A 19,487-nucleotide genomic window follows, 5' to 3' on the forward strand; every position below is an offset into this window, starting at 1 on the left:
CCAATCAGGGATAGTGGAGGGAACTTGTGCACGGAGTCAGAGGAGGTAGGGGAGGTCCTTAAATGAATACTTTGCTTCAGTATTCACCAGTGAGAGGGACCTTGACGTTCGCGAGGACAGCACGAAACAGGCAGATATGCTCAAACAGGTTGAAGTTAGGAAGGAGGATGTGCTAGAAATTTTGAAAAACATGAGGATAGATAAGTCCCCTAGGCCAGACGGGATATACCCAAGGTTACTGCGGGAAGCAAGGGAAGAGATTGCTGCCCGTTCGGCAATGATCTTTGCATTGTCACTGTCCACTGAAGTAGTACCAGAAGATTGGAGGGTGGCAAACGTCATTCCCTTGTTCAAGAAAGGGAATAGGGATAATCCTGGAAATTACAGAACGGACAGTCTTATTTCTGTGGTGGGCAAATTATTGGAGAGGATTCTGAGAGGTAGTATTAATGATTATTTGGAAAAGCATAGTTTGATTAGAAATAGTCAGCATGGCTTTGAGAGGGGCAGGTCATGCCTCACATGCCTTATTGAATTTGAGGATGTAACAAAACCCATGGATGAAGGCAGAGCAGTGGATGTGGTGTATATGCATTTTACCAAGGCATTTGATAAGGTTCCACATGGTAGGCTCATTCAGAAAGTAAGGAGGCATGGGATTCAGGGAAATTTGGCTGTCTGGATACAAAACTGGCCGTCCAATAGAAAACAGAGGCTGGTAGTAGATGGTAAGTATTCAGCCTGGAGCTCGCTGACCAATGGTGTTCCGCAGGGATCTGTTCTGGGACCTCTGCTCTTCGTGATCTTTATAAATGACTTGGGTGAGGAAGTGGAAGGGTGGGTTAGTAAGTTTGCTGTTGACAGGAAGGTTGGTGGAGCTGTGGACAGTGTGGAGGGCTGTTGTAGGTTGCAACAGGACATTGACAGGATGCAGAGCTGGGCAAAGAAGTGGCAGATGGAATTCAACCTAGAAAAGTGTGAAGTGATTTATTTTGGAAGGTCGAATTTGAATGCAGAATACAGGGTTAATAGCAGGATTCTCGGCAGTGTAGAGGAACAGAAGGATCTTGGGGTCCACGTCAATGGATCCCTCAAAGTTGCTACCCAGGTTGACAGAGTTGTAAAGAAGGTGTATGGTGTGTTGGCTTTCATTGGCAGGGGAATTGAGTTGAAGAGCCACGAGGTTATGCTGCAGCTCTATAAAACCCTGTTTAGACCACACTTGGAATATTGTGTTCAGTTCTGGTCGCCTCATTACAGGAAAGACGTGGAAGCTTTCGAGAAGGTGCAGAGGAGATTTACCTGGATGCCGCCTGGACTGGAGGACAGGTCTTGCGAGGAAAGGTTCAGGGAAGCTAGAGCTTTTTTCATTGGAGCAAAGAAGGATGAGAGGTGAACTGATAGAGGTGTACAAGATGATGAGAGGCATAGTTAGAATGGACAGTCAAAGACATTTTCCCATGGCGGAAATGACTATTGTGAGGGGGCATAATTTTAAGGTGGTTGGAGGAAGGTATAGGGGAGATGTCAAATGTAGATTCTTCACACAGAGTGGTGGACGTGTAGAATGCGCTGCCGGCAGTGGTAGTGGAGTCACATACTTTAGAGACATTTAAGCGACTCTTGGATAGACACATGGATGATAGTATAACATCTAGACACGTCTATCCAGGGATGGCAGCTGTTTTGAATGCAATAGCTGAATTTTAGAATTCAGGGCCATGGTGCTGCTAAAAGTCTGATTTGGCTTGAAAACTCTTTCCAACCTTCACAAATGAATTGCTCCATCAGCCCTAGTCTGAGGCTTCATTGATTTAAAAACATTTGACAGTCTGTTAGAGTGGTTTTGTTGGATGATTTCATGGCATGCTATACATTGCTTAAAATGTTCATACTGGGTCAAAATCACTTAAAATTTACCAAAGAATACTTTGAAATGTGGCTACAAATATACTTTATGTATTATCGAACGAAATAACTGTTGATTCTTGAACAACTTATTTCAATGCATCCCAAAAAAAACCAACAGGTTTGTGTCTCCAATTTGAGACCGATAAACATTGTCCGGTATGTGGCAGTTTTCAAAAACAGTTACAGCCAACTAAAAGTCTACTGAAACACTAAACTGCATATCAACCAGGTGGATGGTGATACTTCTCCTTTAAGTCTAGAGTCACTTTCTTTATCTGTGATTTCCTTTTTATTTGACTTATTTCCTATTCATGACATGAACTTCTCATAGCTGGCATTTAATAATTGTTCTGCTTCTACAGATTTCTATAATAAGATTTATCTCAGAAGCATTGCAGTACTTTACTAAGAAAACCTTATTTGTGTATGGTTGTACACACAACCAAACATTTTATTTGAAGCAAGAGGGCATAGGCATCATTCTCCCAGAGAATTTCAAAGCGCCACATTTGCAGTAATTATCTTCTGCAAGACAATACATATACTCTGACTTACAAAGCATGCACATTTGGCTTCAAGAATTAAAATTAATTCCATTGCATACACAAACCTATAGCAATTAATTAAAAACCTCAAAGCAGCAACATTTTAAAGCTGATAAATTATTCAGCAATTATCCAGTTACCTTTCGTAAAGGCCTAACCTCTTAAGTTTACTGTGTTAGTTCACACAGGCAAAGTTGGGCAAGAAAACAGAAAGTGATGTCTTGTAGATGGAGTTTATGATAAGAATGATCATTTCTAATGAACAATTGCAGGGTCACTGTACTCACCCCCCACAGGAAAGCTTGCATCTCAAACTGAAGCTAAACTTCCTGCTATTAGGTTGCGATGCCATGTGAACTTTTAAATGTTTCTGCCTTTTCCAAATAGGGTGGGAACTGAATAATAAAAATCCAGCAGGTTCTTAAAAGCTTATAAAAACAGTGGTTGTACTACGGGCACATAATTTCCATATGCATGAAAGCCAATGCTACCAAAATTAATCTGCCATCGTTTATCTAACTGAATGTTGACTGCCACAATGAAGCTATCGTTTTGTACAAATGTTAAACCTTTAAATTAACTACTGTATCGGAAGATAATATAAAAAAAAGTGTAAAGATTGAGTATGTATAAGAAAATTATTTATACTGTTTCAGTTCAAACATCAACAAAATATCATCTAAACATGATCAGCAAGAAATGAGACAGGAAGGTCTCAAACATTATGACACAACTTGGATAAAATCCTTGAAAGCATACCAAAGCCAAAAACACTTCACAGGGAATTTTATCTGCCCGAATCCAAATAAAACACTTAGCAACTATCATACATTTTGCTTCCTCATTCCCAAAACACTGTATATGTAGATCTAGGAAAGTAAACAAATCTCTCTCAGAACAATGATACAAAAGCAATGAAATGGAGTACAGTGAAGTAGCCAACATCTAGAAGACAAACACTTTACTCGCATTTTCCAGTCTGATTTCTATTAGTCATTATGACCTTTGGTCATAATAGTGCTGAATGTGAAATTTTATGGTTCCATCATACATAGTGGAATTTAAGTTATTTAAACCACAATGATTTAAACTAACAAAAAAAAACCAGCTTGTCAGCCTTACTGATGGAGACAAAATGAGATAAATTATGTAGGAAAACAGAAGTTCTAAGCATTTCTAAACTGATTTGAACGGTTAGGAGTAAAGTATTATGATTCAAAAGTACAAGATTTGCATTGTTCTATACTCTAATTTCACCAAAATTCAATGAATATTTTTGATGCAACTGACAATATTTTAAGTGATTAAAAAGGTCATTCCAACAATTTTTGTCAATACACAAGAGAGTGTCCTAACTTCTTGAAACCGAGGGTGGAGTTTTTTTTTCAGCCTCTGAATGACATAGGACATGGTGAGAAAGTTGGAAGAGAAATCAGGAGCAAGACCTATTTTCCAATCAAGTGTTGGGCAGCGAGACATGATTTGAACTAGAAAGCAGTGAGAGATCTATTTGTATGATCAAGCATTACCACCTTATTATTACTTCATCTTGCCTCACTGGGAAACTGCATGCTAATCTCCCACTTGCTGGAGAGAAACTAGATGATAATTCAAGGGAAAATTCAGAGTGAATATGGGGTGTCTCCAGTTCGCTGCTTGCTGGTATGAACTTCCATCATGGATATGAGGCACCAACATCTTGGAGTGCAAGATTGCAGCGACTGCACACATCTCCATCCATGGACCTTGGCATTCCCCACGCACTAAAACCACACCCACATAGCACATCCACGAACCATTTACAGTATGGTTCTGCATCTCCACGCTGCACTTTGGAGTGCACCAGCATTTTTCATTCCAACTCCGTTGTCAGGACACATTACGCAATAGGGATCCACATCATGGATTCAACCACAGTACATCTTAGAGATTCTCAATTCCCTTCTTAGCACTCACTTTGTGCTGACTTCAATGCTCACAACATCCCTGCCTGACCTTGCCTTTTGTTGTTTTCCTATTCAGCGACATCTTGAAGGCTTTCAATACTTCTAGCTTACCAAGCTGTTCAACACCGACAAACCAGGCAACTTGTCATAGTTGCCAACAATTATCAGTTAAGGGATGGACACGTGCAAGATCATGCATGCAAATCCCACAACTACAAGATTGATCCAGCAGCCCAACCAGAAAGACATAATCTTTTGGATGAAGCACAAGCTATGTCTCAAAATCTATGGACAGTGGTCCTCTGTGAAGTCAAGGGGAGAATTGCAATCAGATGAGGAGTGCTAGTGCATTCAAGTGTGCATGGTGACCTTTTCCCAGTCTGAGGTCATGTTTAGGGGTTCTGTACTTCTACAGCAAAATGAATGGGCCGCAGTTAGTCCTGCAAGCTCGATGCATGTAGTCAGGGAATTTGTGCTAAGTCAGTTGGAGAGCTGCACGCAAATCAGTTGTCCAAAGTTAGTCAGGCAGGTGGGCTACAGTCAGTCCTAGGTTTAGCAAGTGCACGTGAGAAGTCGGTGAAATCAATTCTGGGGATTGGTAGCAACAACCTGGAGTGCAGAACGGACAAGGATGACAAAGGGGGCAGTGAGGAATGGGATTTATACAGACAATTTTTTTTTGTGGGGTGGGGGAAGACGAGGCCACCACTACTGTGGCCTTGAAATGGAGTAGTGAGGACCTTAATGGCAGAGATAAAAACTGTAGTGTTGGGGATCAGCGGTATTGATGGAAACTGCATACATGATTTCAGGTAGTGTTTGGGTATGTGTGGACGATCAGAACTGATGGCCTGGTCACAGAGTGCAAGAAGAAACAATTGTGGATGTTTTTGGGTGGGTGGGGGTTGGGTCTTTCGATCACCAAGCTGAGCCTATGACTCTCAGTGCCAACTATGACTTGCTTTGAGTCATATTCGATTAAGTGAGAAACAAGATGAAAAATGGCTGTGACCACACCAGGAGTGGACACAGCTCTTTTTCCCCCCATTTCAACAAATGGGCTCCAGTTGAGAGAGTGGCATGGAGGCCCTTCAAGGGACAATTCCAACATCAACTTTCACAGTACAGGATGCATTCTTCTCCAATCATTTATGCCTGCAAGTCAAATGCAGGCCTTGTCCAAATGTTTAGGGTACAAATACTAGGTACAAGCAATCTTAACTATGTCACTGGTTGTTGCAGATTTGAATCTTTGTGGAGAAGTTATCACAAGTGAACTTAAAAGGAGGCACCTACACACCACAAAGTACAAATACAATGGAAGAAGATCTCACAGGCTGCACAAGGGGCACAAAACAGATTCTATTTCACACTAAACTACAAATTCTTCAACATGCTGTAATATGTAATAATGTTTTTCTCAGGTGATGCAGGCCTGGGAAGATAATGACAGTACTCAGGCAGCACTTAACCTCCTATTGCCTCTTTGTAACATGACTTGGGCTGCATGCAATGAAGTTAAATCCAATGTCAAAAGTTGCATGTCAAGGCATTCCACGGCTCTCTTTCCCACTGCATGGAGGAGTATGTAAAATTGTCAGTTAAGGGTGATGTAGAAGCTGACTGCATATATTACTATGGACCTGTTACTGACGGATCCAGCCATAGCAGGTGTTATTATCACTGTTGCTGCAGTGCAAAGGGTACAAAAAAAGAGAGAAACACGTGCTGGCAAGCCCACGAGTATCAGCAGCAACCTCCTGCGGATGCCAAACAAACAAGCTCCACTTCAGGAGGTCGCAGCTGGTGTCCCCTTAAGATGCACAGGGAGTACGAAGGACCAGAGTCTTTTATCCTCGATGCCACTGCCCCCCGATGACCAAGGCTCAATGGTGCTGCAGGCTGATTATGTCCTAGGTCACTGTCACAGAACAAAGCTGGTTGCAGGTTCTGCTCCAGCAACCTCGAGGAGTGATTAGCCATACTATATCTGTAGCTGTCAAGGGGAGAGCTACATTCAACTTTGATGCAACTGGCTCTTTCCAAGGACCCACAATGGACTTGTGTGGGACCTCTCAATTGTCAACCCACAAAATGTATTAAAAGCTTTTACGAAAGCAATCTGTGCATGATCACGGCTCTTCACCTAGCTTCTTCATGATGGGATTAGTGCTGCAGCCCAGGCAGTACGCAATGGTAATATAAGTAGCTGCCCCCAGGTGCGAGGTGCGATAGGAAGTATACATGTCACAATGACAGTGCTAAATCATAATTTAGCTGAGTTCATCAACAGTATGAGCTCTAACCCACCAATGTACAAGTCACCTATGATCTTCAGCTCCAGATTTTAGAAGTTTGCACCATGTGCCCTGGGAGCTACAATGATGCCTATGCCATTGAGAAGCCTTGTGCTCCTGCTGCATTTCTAGAGCCAAGTGCCTCACTGAGGGAGCTGATAGCTCCATTATGTAACCCCCAGACTGAGGCAGACCACAGATACAATACAGCCCATCCATTGCTCAGGGCAAGGTGGAGCAGACAAAAGGCATGCTGAAAATGAGATACAGCAGCTCGGATCAGTCTTGATGGTTCTTACAGTACACTTCAGAACACGTGCTGCAAGCTGTACCCTGAACTGGAGCAGGCAAAGAGGGGATCTGGGACAGCAGAAGCAGTCTTCTGAGGAAGAGAAAGGCATGATACAGGAAAACATCAACTTCTATGAGACAATACAGTTGCATCGGATGCAAGCCAGACACACTTAATTGACCCTGAATTCCAACTGACATGAGCTGGGTGATCAATTATTGATTAAATGTGTTGATGTTCAAAAGGCAAGTCGTACATTCATGCTGAGAAGCAAATGCAGCTTGTGCTTTTATTTTGGTTTGCTTTTGCTGCTGCTAAAGAAAACAAAGTTTTGAAACGTTTGAACACTTTCCTGCATGTGCAGGTCCTACATTAAACAATGATAAGACACCAAACTACAGTGAGCATTGGAAGAACATTGACTCACAGTTATAACAGGAGATGTGACTACGAAAAAGTAAGCTGTGGTACTTGGTGCTTAAACAGCCTGTATGAATGTGCAATTTCACATGCAAAACATGTCAGCCATGCCCCTTACATACTTGGAATAGCATTGGTTTGCAATTGCAGTCCCACTACGTTCAAGGCTACTCCAGATGCCAACTGACTGGCTGCATTGCTGGGCTTCAAAGATGATGCTGGCACCAGAGGCCCAGGGATATCCTGGCAATGTCCTGGCAGTTATGTTGCAGCTGTACAACACTTTGGTTACACGATAGCTGGTATACCATGTGCAGTTCAAAGTGCCATACTACAGGAAAGATGTGATTGCACTGGACGGGGTGGAGAGGAAATGCACTAGAATGTTGCCTGGGTTGGAACATTTTAGCTATGGAGAGAGGCTGGATAGGCTCAGGTTGTTTTCTTCACAGCAGGCAAGTTTGAGGGGGAACCTTACTGAGGTGTATAAGAGATGTTACTGCACACCTCTAGAACAGGTGGGACTTGAACTCAGTCTCCTGGTTCAGAAGTAGGCTTACTACCACTGCACGAAAAGAGTCCTCAATGAAATCTATAAGATTTTGAGGGGCATGGACGAGGTAGATTAAGAGCCGCTGTTCCCTTTAGTTGAAGGTTCAATAACAAGGCGGCATTCTTGGTCAATCCTGCCTGTAGCATATGCTTGTCTCCAAAATTAAGGCAGTGGTATAATTTTAAGCCAATGGGCAAGAGCATCAGAGGGTATTTGAGGAAAGAAACCTTAACCTTCACCAAGTATGTCGATGAGCACTTGAAATGTCATAACGTTCAAGGCTTTAGGCCCACTGCCAGGAAGTAGTAGGAGTGTAGATTGGTCGGTGCAGATTCAGTGTGGTGTTGAGTATTTCCAGTTATGACAAGTAAGAAGGTTTGATAAGGGTGGAGTCGTAGTGGCATAATGCAGAGTGCAATAGTGGAGCATGCTCGAAGGGCTGAATGGCCTCCTCCTGCTCCTATCTTCCATATTTAGAACAATGTAAGAAAAGGCTATGAAACTTGCCAAAAATTATATCCAGCCAATTTCTGCTCAGATTCAGCCCATAGGCTTCTCTAACAGCCTATAGTGTACCTGTTGATTTGCACAAAACTGATTTAGCACGAAATATTTGCGCTCGTCAATAATTTAAATTATGCAACTTAAATTGCACAATGGGAATTTCCTATTAAAAAATTCAAACTGTGAAAAATACAGATTTACCGTTTAGATTGAGAACAGATTGTATTGCCCATGTCGATGCAAATTAATTCAGGAGATAACATCATTTTAGAATTTTATTTCTCCCAACCACACCCTCTCCCAAGAATTCAGTTGCTGAGATACCAAGACAAACAAGTACAGTCTTTTTTTCCCAAAAATTTTTTCATTAGACGTGATCAAAACCGGTAGGGACAGACAAAAAGCTAGCCTTTAAGTGTCTTTGAGAAGACAGTGGTAAGCCACCTCATTGAACTGGTGGTTCAGGTGGTGTAGGTACAGTTTTGCTAGGGAACAAGTTCCAGGATTTTGACCCATCATCTGTGAATGTGCTGTCCCTGAAACAAATCAACACAGTGTGTAGCAGGGAGGAGAACTTACACAATGTCTTTGCCCTTATCCTTATCCTTCTACTTAGTGGAGGTTGTGGGGGTGAAAGTGCTGACAAAAACAGCATTGGAAAGGTTCTGCAGTGTAATTTATAGATGTTACCCACTACTATCACTGTTGGAGGGAGTGAGTGATTAAGACAAGATCCAGAATAAATCAGGATGCCACCTGGAGTTGAGTGTTGTTGGATCTATGCTCATTCAGACAAACATCAAACAAGGTACATCATCGTGCTCCTTTTTTGATCACAGAATTCTCAGCTTCTGGCTTAGTCTTGTAGCCATATTATCGATATAGCTGATCCAGTCATAATTCAGGTCTTTGCAATCCAAATGATGTTCATGCTGAAATAGGATGCAGCAATGGCTGATTCACTCTTGTTGGAGATTATCATTGCCTGGTGCTTGTGGCGCAAACATAACTCATCACTTTTTAAAGACCAATCCTGACTTTCGCAGGGTTTGTGGTCTATAAACATGGGTTGTTTCGATATCTGAGACTGGGCAATTAAGAGTGATAATCCACAGTTCTTACTCTATGGAGGAGGAAAGCTTATAAATGAACCAAATGAAGGTCTGGTCGATACTACACTGAGAAACCTCAGCAACAATATTTGCCCTCCAACAACCTTTTCTTCTACGAATATTTTCAGCCAGTGGACAGTTCCCCTATTCTGACTGGTTTCAATTTTGCCAGGGTCCCTCGATGCCACATTCAGTTAAATGCTAGCTCGATCTCATCTCACCTGCGAAATTCAGCTCAGTGGTCCATATTTGGACATAGGTCGAAAGAACATTGGAGCAAGGTGGTCCTAGCTGAACCCAAACATAGCAACAATATGCAGGTGACTGCAGTGTAAGCACAGTTTACTAACACTTTTAACAGAATCTTCCATCACTTTGCTTAAGATTGAAAATCAATTAGTGGGGCAGTAATCGATTCAACTGGATTTGTCCTCTTTCTGAACAGGCATACCTGGTCACTTTTCCACACAATTGGGTAGGTGCCAGCTTGGATAGGAGTTCAAGTCTTTTGGAGAGCCTTCAGTCATTTCTTCATCAAGAAAATGTTCCTAACTGAAGCAAAAATGTCCAAAACCATGAATAGTATGATTTTCTCAATAAGATAGAGTAAAAAAGTTACATTTGCATTGTATAGTTCCTCGTATGTTGTACTCATTGCTTACAAAATCAGGAAATAAATACAAATTAATAATTACTGCAGCAGCAAATGCTAAAGCTGGATATCACATGCTATAAACAGCAAGTCACTTCAATGTATAAACTAAAAACTGTATTGCAATTTCGTTAAAATGTATTACAGGCAATATTCCACACTGCAAGGGAGATTCCAGTACTGAAGTTGGACTGCAACAGTTTGGTATGACACAGCAAGCTCTGTAGCACAAGCAGTCAAAAGTACTGCTAAACTTTTGCGAAGACCCATAACCTTTCGCATACAGTGTCTTCAGCCACTATTATCACAGGGAGTAGATCAAATTGGCTGACGAAAGGCATCTGGAATGCTGAGGACCTTTGGAGGCTGCAGAGAGAGATCATCTACGCAGCAGCCCGGTTAAAAATTGTTGCAAATGCTTCAGCCTTATCATTTGCATTGATGTGCTGAGTACTCCCATTGTTGAGGCTAAATATATTTGTGGAGCCACTCGTCCTCCTCCAGCAAGTTGTTTAAGTGTCCACCACCATTCAAAACTGGATGTGGGAGGACTGCAGCACTCAAATCTGACCCCTTGTTCATGGAATTGCTTAATTCTGCCTATCACTTACTGCTTATGCTGTTTGACATGCAATAGTTGTGACAGCTTTACCCTCTTGACACTGTTTTTAACGTAGGCGTGGTGTTCCTCCTGCATGCCGACTTGCACTCTTCACTGAAGCAGGTCTGATCTCCCAACTTAATGGTAATGGTAGACTAGGGTATATGCCAGGCCATTAAGTTACAGGCTATGGTTGAACACAATCCTGCTGCAGATGTTGGCTCACCGAGTGCCCAGTGGACACAGTCACGAGTCACTAAATCGGTTTGAAATCTATCCCATTTAGCATGATAGTAGTACCTTGCAACATGACAGGTTGTTAATTCAAAGGTGGATGTTATGCCAATCAAGGGAGCAGCTTTGCGCTCGAGTGTTGCTGGAGTTGCAGCCATCCAGGCAAGTGGGGAGTATTATATCACACTCCTGACTTGTGCTTTGCAGATGGTGGACAGGGTCTGAAAACTAAGGAGATGAGTTACTCGCTACAGTATTCCTAGCCTCTGAATTGCTGTGTTTACATGGTGAGCCCTGTTGAGGTTCTGGTCAATGGTAACCCCAACCATGTTGATAATGGGAGATTCAGTGATAGTAACACCATCAAATATCAAGGAGCAGTGGTGAATTTGCCTCCTACTGGAGATGGTCGTTAAGTGGCATTCATGTTGCACAAATGTCAGCTCACACCTGGATATTGATCAGATCTTATTACATTTGAATATGGACTGCTTCAGTACATGAGAAGTCACAAACGGTGCAATTATTGGCAAACATTTCCACTTGTGACCTTACGACGGAGGGAAGGTCAACTAGCTTGAGTGGCGCAACTAGCTTGGTCAGCAGTGGAGCTGCCAAGAGCATTGGTGGGTGACATCCAGAGTACATTCTGTGCATGAGGCACCCTCACTGCCTCCTCCAAGTAGCATTCAAAATGGAGTATTGATTCATCAGTTTTGGGTGATTGGGTATGTGGTAATCAGCAGACGTTTTTTTTCAGCCTTTCCTCTCTACAAACTGAATACCATTTTACTGCCACCACTGATGATGGTATCTTGGACACTGTGTGTTAAGTTCAATTTCACGAGTATGATTATGACTCCCAATACAGCCATTCATAGTGTCAAACACACACGGGAATGGGCTCTTTGGTCCAACGCATACTAGCCAAGCAGACATCCCAATCTCACCTACAGGACTACCAATTTTGTTGCAACCTCCACACTGTTAATAAACAGGACTTCAGAGGACTGAGAGGGCTGAATGTGCAGTTGTCATTTCAAGTGCCTAAATTGACACCAAGTAATCCACCCATTTTCATTCCTGTGTGGACCTTTTAGCTGTTTGATCCAACTGAATGGCTTGCTGGATCATTTCAGAGGGCAGTTATAAGCAAACCATGTTCCAATTGGTCTGGAGTCTCAAGTTGGACACATCTGGCAAGTACAGGAGACTTTCTTCTCTAATGGACATGAGCAAACCGTATATTTTTTAAGGACAATTCCCCCTTCCTCAGGACATTAGTGACATGTTGATGTACTTATGAGTTGAGGCTTGGGCGGTGTCACAGAATACTATGATAGCACACTACTCCTGAGTGCTCAATTAAAATCACTAAAAAAACAGTAATGCTTTGTCCTGACAGTGTGCTATGCGGGCTTCACAAGAATGTCTTCTGAGAATTGAATATTAAAGAGATTTGGTAGAAGTGCTCAAAATCATGAGGGGTCTGGACAGAGTAGACAAACTTTCTGTTGGTATAATGATCAAGAATCAGAAGGACAGCAATATAAGGTTATTTGCAAAAGCAGCAATGATGATATGAGAAAAATATCTTTTTGAGTGGGTGGTTAGGACCTGGAATGAACTGCCTCAGTGTGATGGAAGACAACTGACATCTTCAAAAGATAACTGAATAATTATCTCAGAAGGAAAAAATGCAGACCTTTGGGAAAAAGGCAAGGCAGTGCCATCTGGGCGAGTTGCACCTGCAGAGAGGTGACTGGAGGCTGAATGGCCTCTGTGTGCTGTTACCATGCTATTATTCAAGGTGTTGCAGTTATTGCACTAAATTTTCCCTCACCAGTTGAGATTTAGATCTTAGCTACGAAACTGGCGATCTAGCTGTTACTTTACAAGAGACTTTACATGATCAGAGTATGTTTCAAACATATTACTATGATACTGATACAATGAAGCTCATTCTATTTGGCGTACAGTTCTCCTGACAAGTTACCTTCAAACACCCATTAGGCTAACAGCTCAGCAGGTTTGCCCAAACACAATGATGTCCAGTCACTCAAAAAGTTGATAATGAACTGCATCACATCAGCACTTGATAGGAGGAGCAAACAGTAAGTCAATTGACAATAATTGTAATTCTTGTTGGATACAAGTATGTTTGCTCATTTGATGCCAAATAGGGAACATCAATGAACAGTAGAGATTGCTTGTAAAAATCTGATTAAGTTCCAGGAAAGAATCTGGAGAAAATACAATGATCAGAATAAATAATAGCCCTCCTCAGAACTATTTTTTTTTAAATAAATGTCCAGATTCAACCATAAAAGTATTTTAAAGATTTTCAGTTAATATAGTTTTCCAATAAATGTCTGGAATTGAAGTCATTAATTTAAGTTTACTTACACAATTTCAAATCAGTAATCATTGACGCTAACTTTGCAGATGAAAAACCCAAACAGTGGATTAAAACCAACTTGAACTATTTCACAGGATACAGAAAATCCAGAAACTTAACAACTCTGCAGTGTCAACATTTTAGTTACAAAAAAAACAAACAAACTGGTTATCCCATTTAATTTTAAGGCAGACAACATGATCAAAAAAACTTGAATACACTTTGTTCCCTGCAACATGCACTGGAATAAAAACAAAATCCTGAGTTCATGTAATATGGGACAAATGCATTCTAATTCAGACTTAAATGATCAATTCATGTGGATTTTCCACATGTCATGAAACAACAGTTGCTGCACTTGGGATAGAAACAGAACAGAATCCTCCTCACTAAAAATATCGAAGTGACTTGCAGCTAGGATGACAGCTCGCAGAAATATTAAACTGAAGCATCAAAAACTTAAGCAGTTAAAAAAAACCAGACTGAATTATGCAAGCAAAAGCCACTTCTTTATTCACAATATTCTTGAATTGAAACCAAAATGAGTGGAAGTTTTATTTATGTTGGCACATAATTTAGTCTTCCATCTCTCAAATTTGACATTTTGAAAGCAATCTTACCATTATTTGAATTCCTATTTTTGGTAATAAAACTAAAAGCCTCCTTTTTTTAAATGCCATTAGCTTTGCTTTAAAAATCTGGTTTCAATAGTATAACTCAACCGCATTACTGGATGGTACTGGTGAAGAATATTTCTTGATCTATAAACAGGCAACTTTGATGGTCACTTGGTGGGACAGAACTTGAATACTGCTGAAAAGAGGGACATATTGTTGAACATTTCATCTTGCACTGATCAGGACAAACCCAAGATTGCCAAATTTCAAATAATTACAACAATTTATATCACAACAGAAAAAATAGAGTAAATTAGTTGACAAGTCAACTCTGACTGCAGTGTTGCATTCTTACAGTTGATGATGAGTGCAAGATGAAGAGTTTCAGAAACGTACAATAGCTATGCTTCAGCTTCCATTTTCCTTAATGTAAATAGCGAGGTCAGAAAAGTTACAAAAAACAACATTTTTTCTGGATGTGTTAAGCTGAATTTCTGAAATCAGAGAACTCAGCACAATGAATCCAAGCAGACTCCACAAATGTGTGCGCAAGCGAGTTAATTCCAGTTGCCCTGTGTACTTAAAATTCAGTTTGTTCCATGGATCATCTCAATTGTCATAAAATATTCTATATTGCACGTATAACAAGTGAAATCAAAACAAATAAATGGAGCTCTCTCTCTTCCCCCTCCCCCAACAGTCAGACCCTGATATTACTACAACAGCAGAAAGTGAGGAATCTCTACTCTCAATATTTACATCAAGTTAAACTAGATTTACATGGTGTCCAAGTTATCCAACTGACCCCCACCCACTAAATTAGGTTTATCACTCCGACAAATTTATAATCCATGGTATCCAACCCAAGCAACCTTTCTGGGAAATCTTGTACATCTCACTTCACAGTCACTTTGGGTCCCAGCTCTGGAGTTATGTTGAAATCTGTGTCTGACAAGTTATCTTTGATTGAAGATTTCTTTTCTATGTAAACACATCCTAGGTTAAATCTTTGCAAGTGCAGTCATAAAGAATGTTGATAAAAATACCTTCCTTCAGAGAGTTAGACTAAATGTAGTCAAGTCATAGGTTAATCCTCAGAAAGCTGCTTCGCATTCTTTGCTGCAAGTTTGTCACCATGTTATTTTGACCAGTTAACATAAATTTAGGACACGGGTACTAACTTCTCAGTAATTTATAAATCTTGGGTTCTGACCATTTCAGCCAAGAGAAACTGAACACCCTTACAATTAAACGAATTCCTTCAGGCTAAGAGCCTAGATATTATTACAAGATTTAAACATAATATTAATCGACAAAATAAGGTGCTGATGGTAACAAACAATAATAATAATAATAATAATAATAATAATATTATTAATAATTCAATGTCTTAATGCTTTTTTAAAAATTCTCTTATAAATGGTTTATAATGAAGGAAAACCAAATTATTTAGAGATTGATAATACACACGTTTTCATTCAGAAATTACAGCACTTTGAAGTATGAACTGACACAGGTACAATCAGAACCATATTTAAAACTATATTTGCTTAGTAGACTGGCTTCATGCTCCCAAAGTCTTAAAAATGCTTGTAGGTTCACTTAGAAGTCGCATTATTTCAATAATTCATGATAGGTTGGTGTGGATGGGGAGGCGAAGAACAGGAACTTAAAATTGAAAACGAATAGAGTCATTTGCAAGAGATAGTAGGAACTGCCGATGCTGGAGCTCCTCTGATGCTGCTTGGCCTGCTGTGTTCATCCAGCTCTACACCTTGTTATATCAGATTCATTTGCAAGTTAATTTTTTCCCCTACTGATCGTGACGGTAACATTAAAACTGAAGTTTCAATGGCGACACACTGTACGCAGCAACCTAGAAGTTGCATCTTTAAAAAAAAATCAGTTTGGTCTAGTTACTTCGAAATCACCTGGAAAATTGAAAGAATAATCGACTGGGGGAGAAACAGACTATGATTCTTACTTCACAACTCTTCCGATTTCTTAAACATATAACTTTCGGGAAAGAAAAAAAAACTTACAGGCATCATTTTGGATCCGAACCGCATTTATAACCAGGGTCTTTCTGTTTCCTTTTTCTCCTCCACCGGAAAATAAAAGAGGCGAACGGGAAATTTAACAGCGAAATGCTCTCGAGCGGGGCGGAGAGGTCGGTGGATGAAGGGGCCTCCTGAAACCTGTTGTGTTGCCCGCGGCCTGCTCGACCAGTCTCTCCCGCTCGCAAAGTTTCCGAGTCTCACAGTTAGGAGCAGGCCGCCCTCCTCACACACTCTTCTCTCTTGGCTCGGAAAGTTTCCCGCTTAAGCCGTTGGGACACTTACGGTGGAAGTTAAAGAAGGCAGATTTTTTCTTTCGCTTGTTTTGTGTATTTTGTTATTGGTTGTTGTCGCCCGTTTGCGTGTTGCGCTGAAACGTCTCCCCTCCGATCTTTCCAGAAAAGCCCTTTTCCGGCGACTCCGTCACAACAATCGGCCACGAACTGACTCAGACTGGATGACGTCAGAACCGGAAATGGGCGGTCGCGGCGCCAGTCTTGGTTTCCCACCCCGTTATGGCCACCCGCGGCGATTGCTTGTTTCGTGGCAATGAGGATGTTGCCGCCTGGGACGGCCTTCACCACCATGCCCATTTCCTGCACCGCTTCATCGGAGTGTTTTGTTAGGGCCATTTCAGCGCGTAGTTAGGCGTCAACCACTTTCCTGCGTGGGCTGTGTCACATGTAGGTCAGACCAGGTGAAGTTGGCAGATTTCATGGCGTAGAGGTCACCAGCGAACCGGTTGGGTTTTTATGACCATTGATATTTTGGCTTTCTCAATTCCAGAACTTTATTGAATTCAAATGTCAGCATCAGGCGTGGTGATTCAAACACGTGACCCCAGTTTTGAGTTACCAGATTTATTACGAGTCCAGTGACATCGCAACATAACTGCCCAGTCTCACTCTCTGTGCATGGATGCTGCTGGAATATTGCCGACATTTTTCCAGCTTTCAAATGAATAGAACATCAGTACACACTTGTGCAACATTCACCACAACACTTACAGAGATTGAGAAATTTACCCCCCTTCCTAAATGAAGACTTGCTTTTATGCAGAGATAGTAGGAACTGCCGTTGCTGGATAATCTGCGAATAACAAGGTGTAGAGCTGGATGAATACAGCAGGCCAGGCAGCATCAGAGGAGCAGGACTCAAGGTCTCATACTTTTTTTGTCGGGTGGGTGGGAGTGTGCTTGCCATTGAAAACTAGGAAACACTGCTGCAAATCTGCACAGAGAAAACTCAAACAATGTGTGACCAGACTGTGGCTTTGAAGAGGTGTATTTTGACCTGGTTCTTTTTTACGAAGAGAGGTTGAGACAAAGGTCTGTTCCAAGTCAATACTGTAAACAGCTTGTTTTTTTTTAAACATTAGAACAATAGAAGCCGTATGGATTCAAGCTCCCACAGAGCCATGATTTTAGTTTAACTTCCAGTAGCTATTGGGGTTTGGAAGCTGCTGTATATCTATTCCTCCAACAGCAAAATGCTTGAGTTCTCGCTTTCTCAGAGTTTTCTCTTGATGTTCTTTCTTCCTGGATTAAAGAATTGCACATGAGACAGTCTATTTTACTGAATTTGGCTATGCCAAGGCTGTGTTTATGGGATGTTGCTATGTTGGAACAGTTGCTGTTTAATAGTTAAGTTTTCCAATACAGTTGTTATTCCAATTCTTTTTTCTTTTGTTTGTATTGTTTGCATGTTGTAAGAATAAAGTGAGTTTTGTTTCAAGCCTCCTAGTTTGACCAATCGAATTGCATCCGGAACACACCGCCTTACACTTGCCTTTAAAATTAAGAAAAATGTTAGGGTCAAGGCTATCTTAATATATTTTGAGTATGTTTGGTCTGGTCCATAACAAATGTGATTTAAAAATCTGTGAAGAGAAGGACAGAGTTAGTGGCCTGATTTTTCAATGACTAGTCAGTCATTATTCCCAGTGTTGGTGGGAGTTGCAGATGAGGATCCTGAGGAATCCACTGTTCTGAAGGAAATGCCCAGCAAATTGAAATTTCTTCTGGGCATTTATTCTATGCCTGGAACCCTGAAAATCTCCATTTAGACTGAAGACTTGAGGATTCTGATGAAATTAAGTAAAATAGTTACTCAAGAAAACCAAGACTACTAAGTTCATAGTCTAACCCCTGAGTACTTATTAACTGACCCCATAATTACCCCTATCATTTGGCATCCTATCACAGCTGACACTCTTCCTAGTTAGCCCCCTATCGCCTCCACATCTGGCTCTCTACCCTGCCAGCACCTGAACATCACATATATCTTATGTACTTATGATTTGACAGCAGATGTCAGAGTCTGTCAGAATATTGTAGTTAACTGCTCTGACAATTCTGTGCTATGAAAGAACTGTCAGAATGTAAGTAAAGCTGTACATTTCTGAGAGAACCTTGATGGTCTTCCAGAGCAAGGACTTGACCTCGACAGACTGTCACATTCCAAGGTCCAGGACTATATGCTGAAGGATGCACTAAAGCTTGACGCAGCTGCCACTAAGGCACAGTGGGGAAAGACCACCATTTAAGGTCTTTCTGCTGAATTTAAATGGGGGTCTATTCAGTTATTGGACCCTCCCAATGCCTCAAGCGCATGTAGATATAGTCTTGTATAAGTAAGAAATGCCTTGGACATGTTTGTTCAACATACATAAAGCCTGCATACAGAATCAAACTGCTCTAATAACTGTATCTTCTGAATTTCCTACCACTCATTGTGTGCACCTCCTTAGAACATTCAGAAACAACAAACGCCAAATCCTCCTCTCTCACTGATCTTCCACACAGTGCACCACCAGAAGTTGAATCTTACCTTTGTAATTTGCATCCAACTCATGTCTCCCATTAATGATTGTGAACATTCAGTGAATCAGCTGCCATCACACCCTTGATAACAAGGTGTAGAGCTGAATGAACACAGCAGGCCAAGCAGCATCAGAGGAGCAGGAAGGCTGATGTTTTGGGCCTAGACCCTTCTTCAGAACTGGGGGAGAGGAAGTGGATTCTGAAATAAATAGGGAGAGAGGGGGACGCGGATAGAGGAGAAGATAGGTGGAGAGGAGACAGACAGGTCAAAGAGGCAGGGATGGAGCCAGGAAAGGTGAGTGTAGGTGGGGAGGTAGGGAGGAGATAGGTCAGTCCAGGGAGGACGGACAGGTCAAGGGGGCGGGATGAGGTTAGTAGGTAGGTGACGGGGGTGGGGCTTGAGGTGGGAGGAAGGGAAGGTAGGAGGAAGGACAGGTTAGGGAGGCGGGGATAAACTGGGCTGGTTTTGGGACGCGGTAGGGGGAGGGTAGATTTTGAAGCTTGTGAAGTCCACATTGATACCATT

At 41.5% G+C, this 19,487-nt stretch overlaps 1 protein-coding gene across 1 annotated transcript in view; it reads right to left on the reverse strand.

Annotated features, from left to right (window-relative positions):
• Positions 1–16,641, reverse strand: part of LOC109933188 (apoptosis-stimulating of p53 protein 2) — a 49,556-nt gene extending 32,915 nt beyond the window's left edge. The window contains exon 1 of the mRNA XM_048601344.1: positions 16,125–16,641. Coding sequence (XP_048457301.1) covers positions 16,125–16,151 — 27 coding nt within the window. The 5' untranslated portion in view covers positions 16,152–16,641. The remainder of the gene's footprint in view (positions 1–16,124) is intronic.
• Between the last annotated feature and the right edge of the window lie 2,846 nt (positions 16,642–19,487).

The sequence above is a fragment of the Rhincodon typus genome, chromosome 9 (genome assembly GCF_021869965.1).
Source record: "Rhincodon typus isolate 14 chromosome 9, sRhiTyp1.1, whole genome shotgun sequence".
Taxonomy (NCBI): Eukaryota; Metazoa; Chordata; class Chondrichthyes; order Orectolobiformes; family Rhincodontidae; genus Rhincodon; species Rhincodon typus.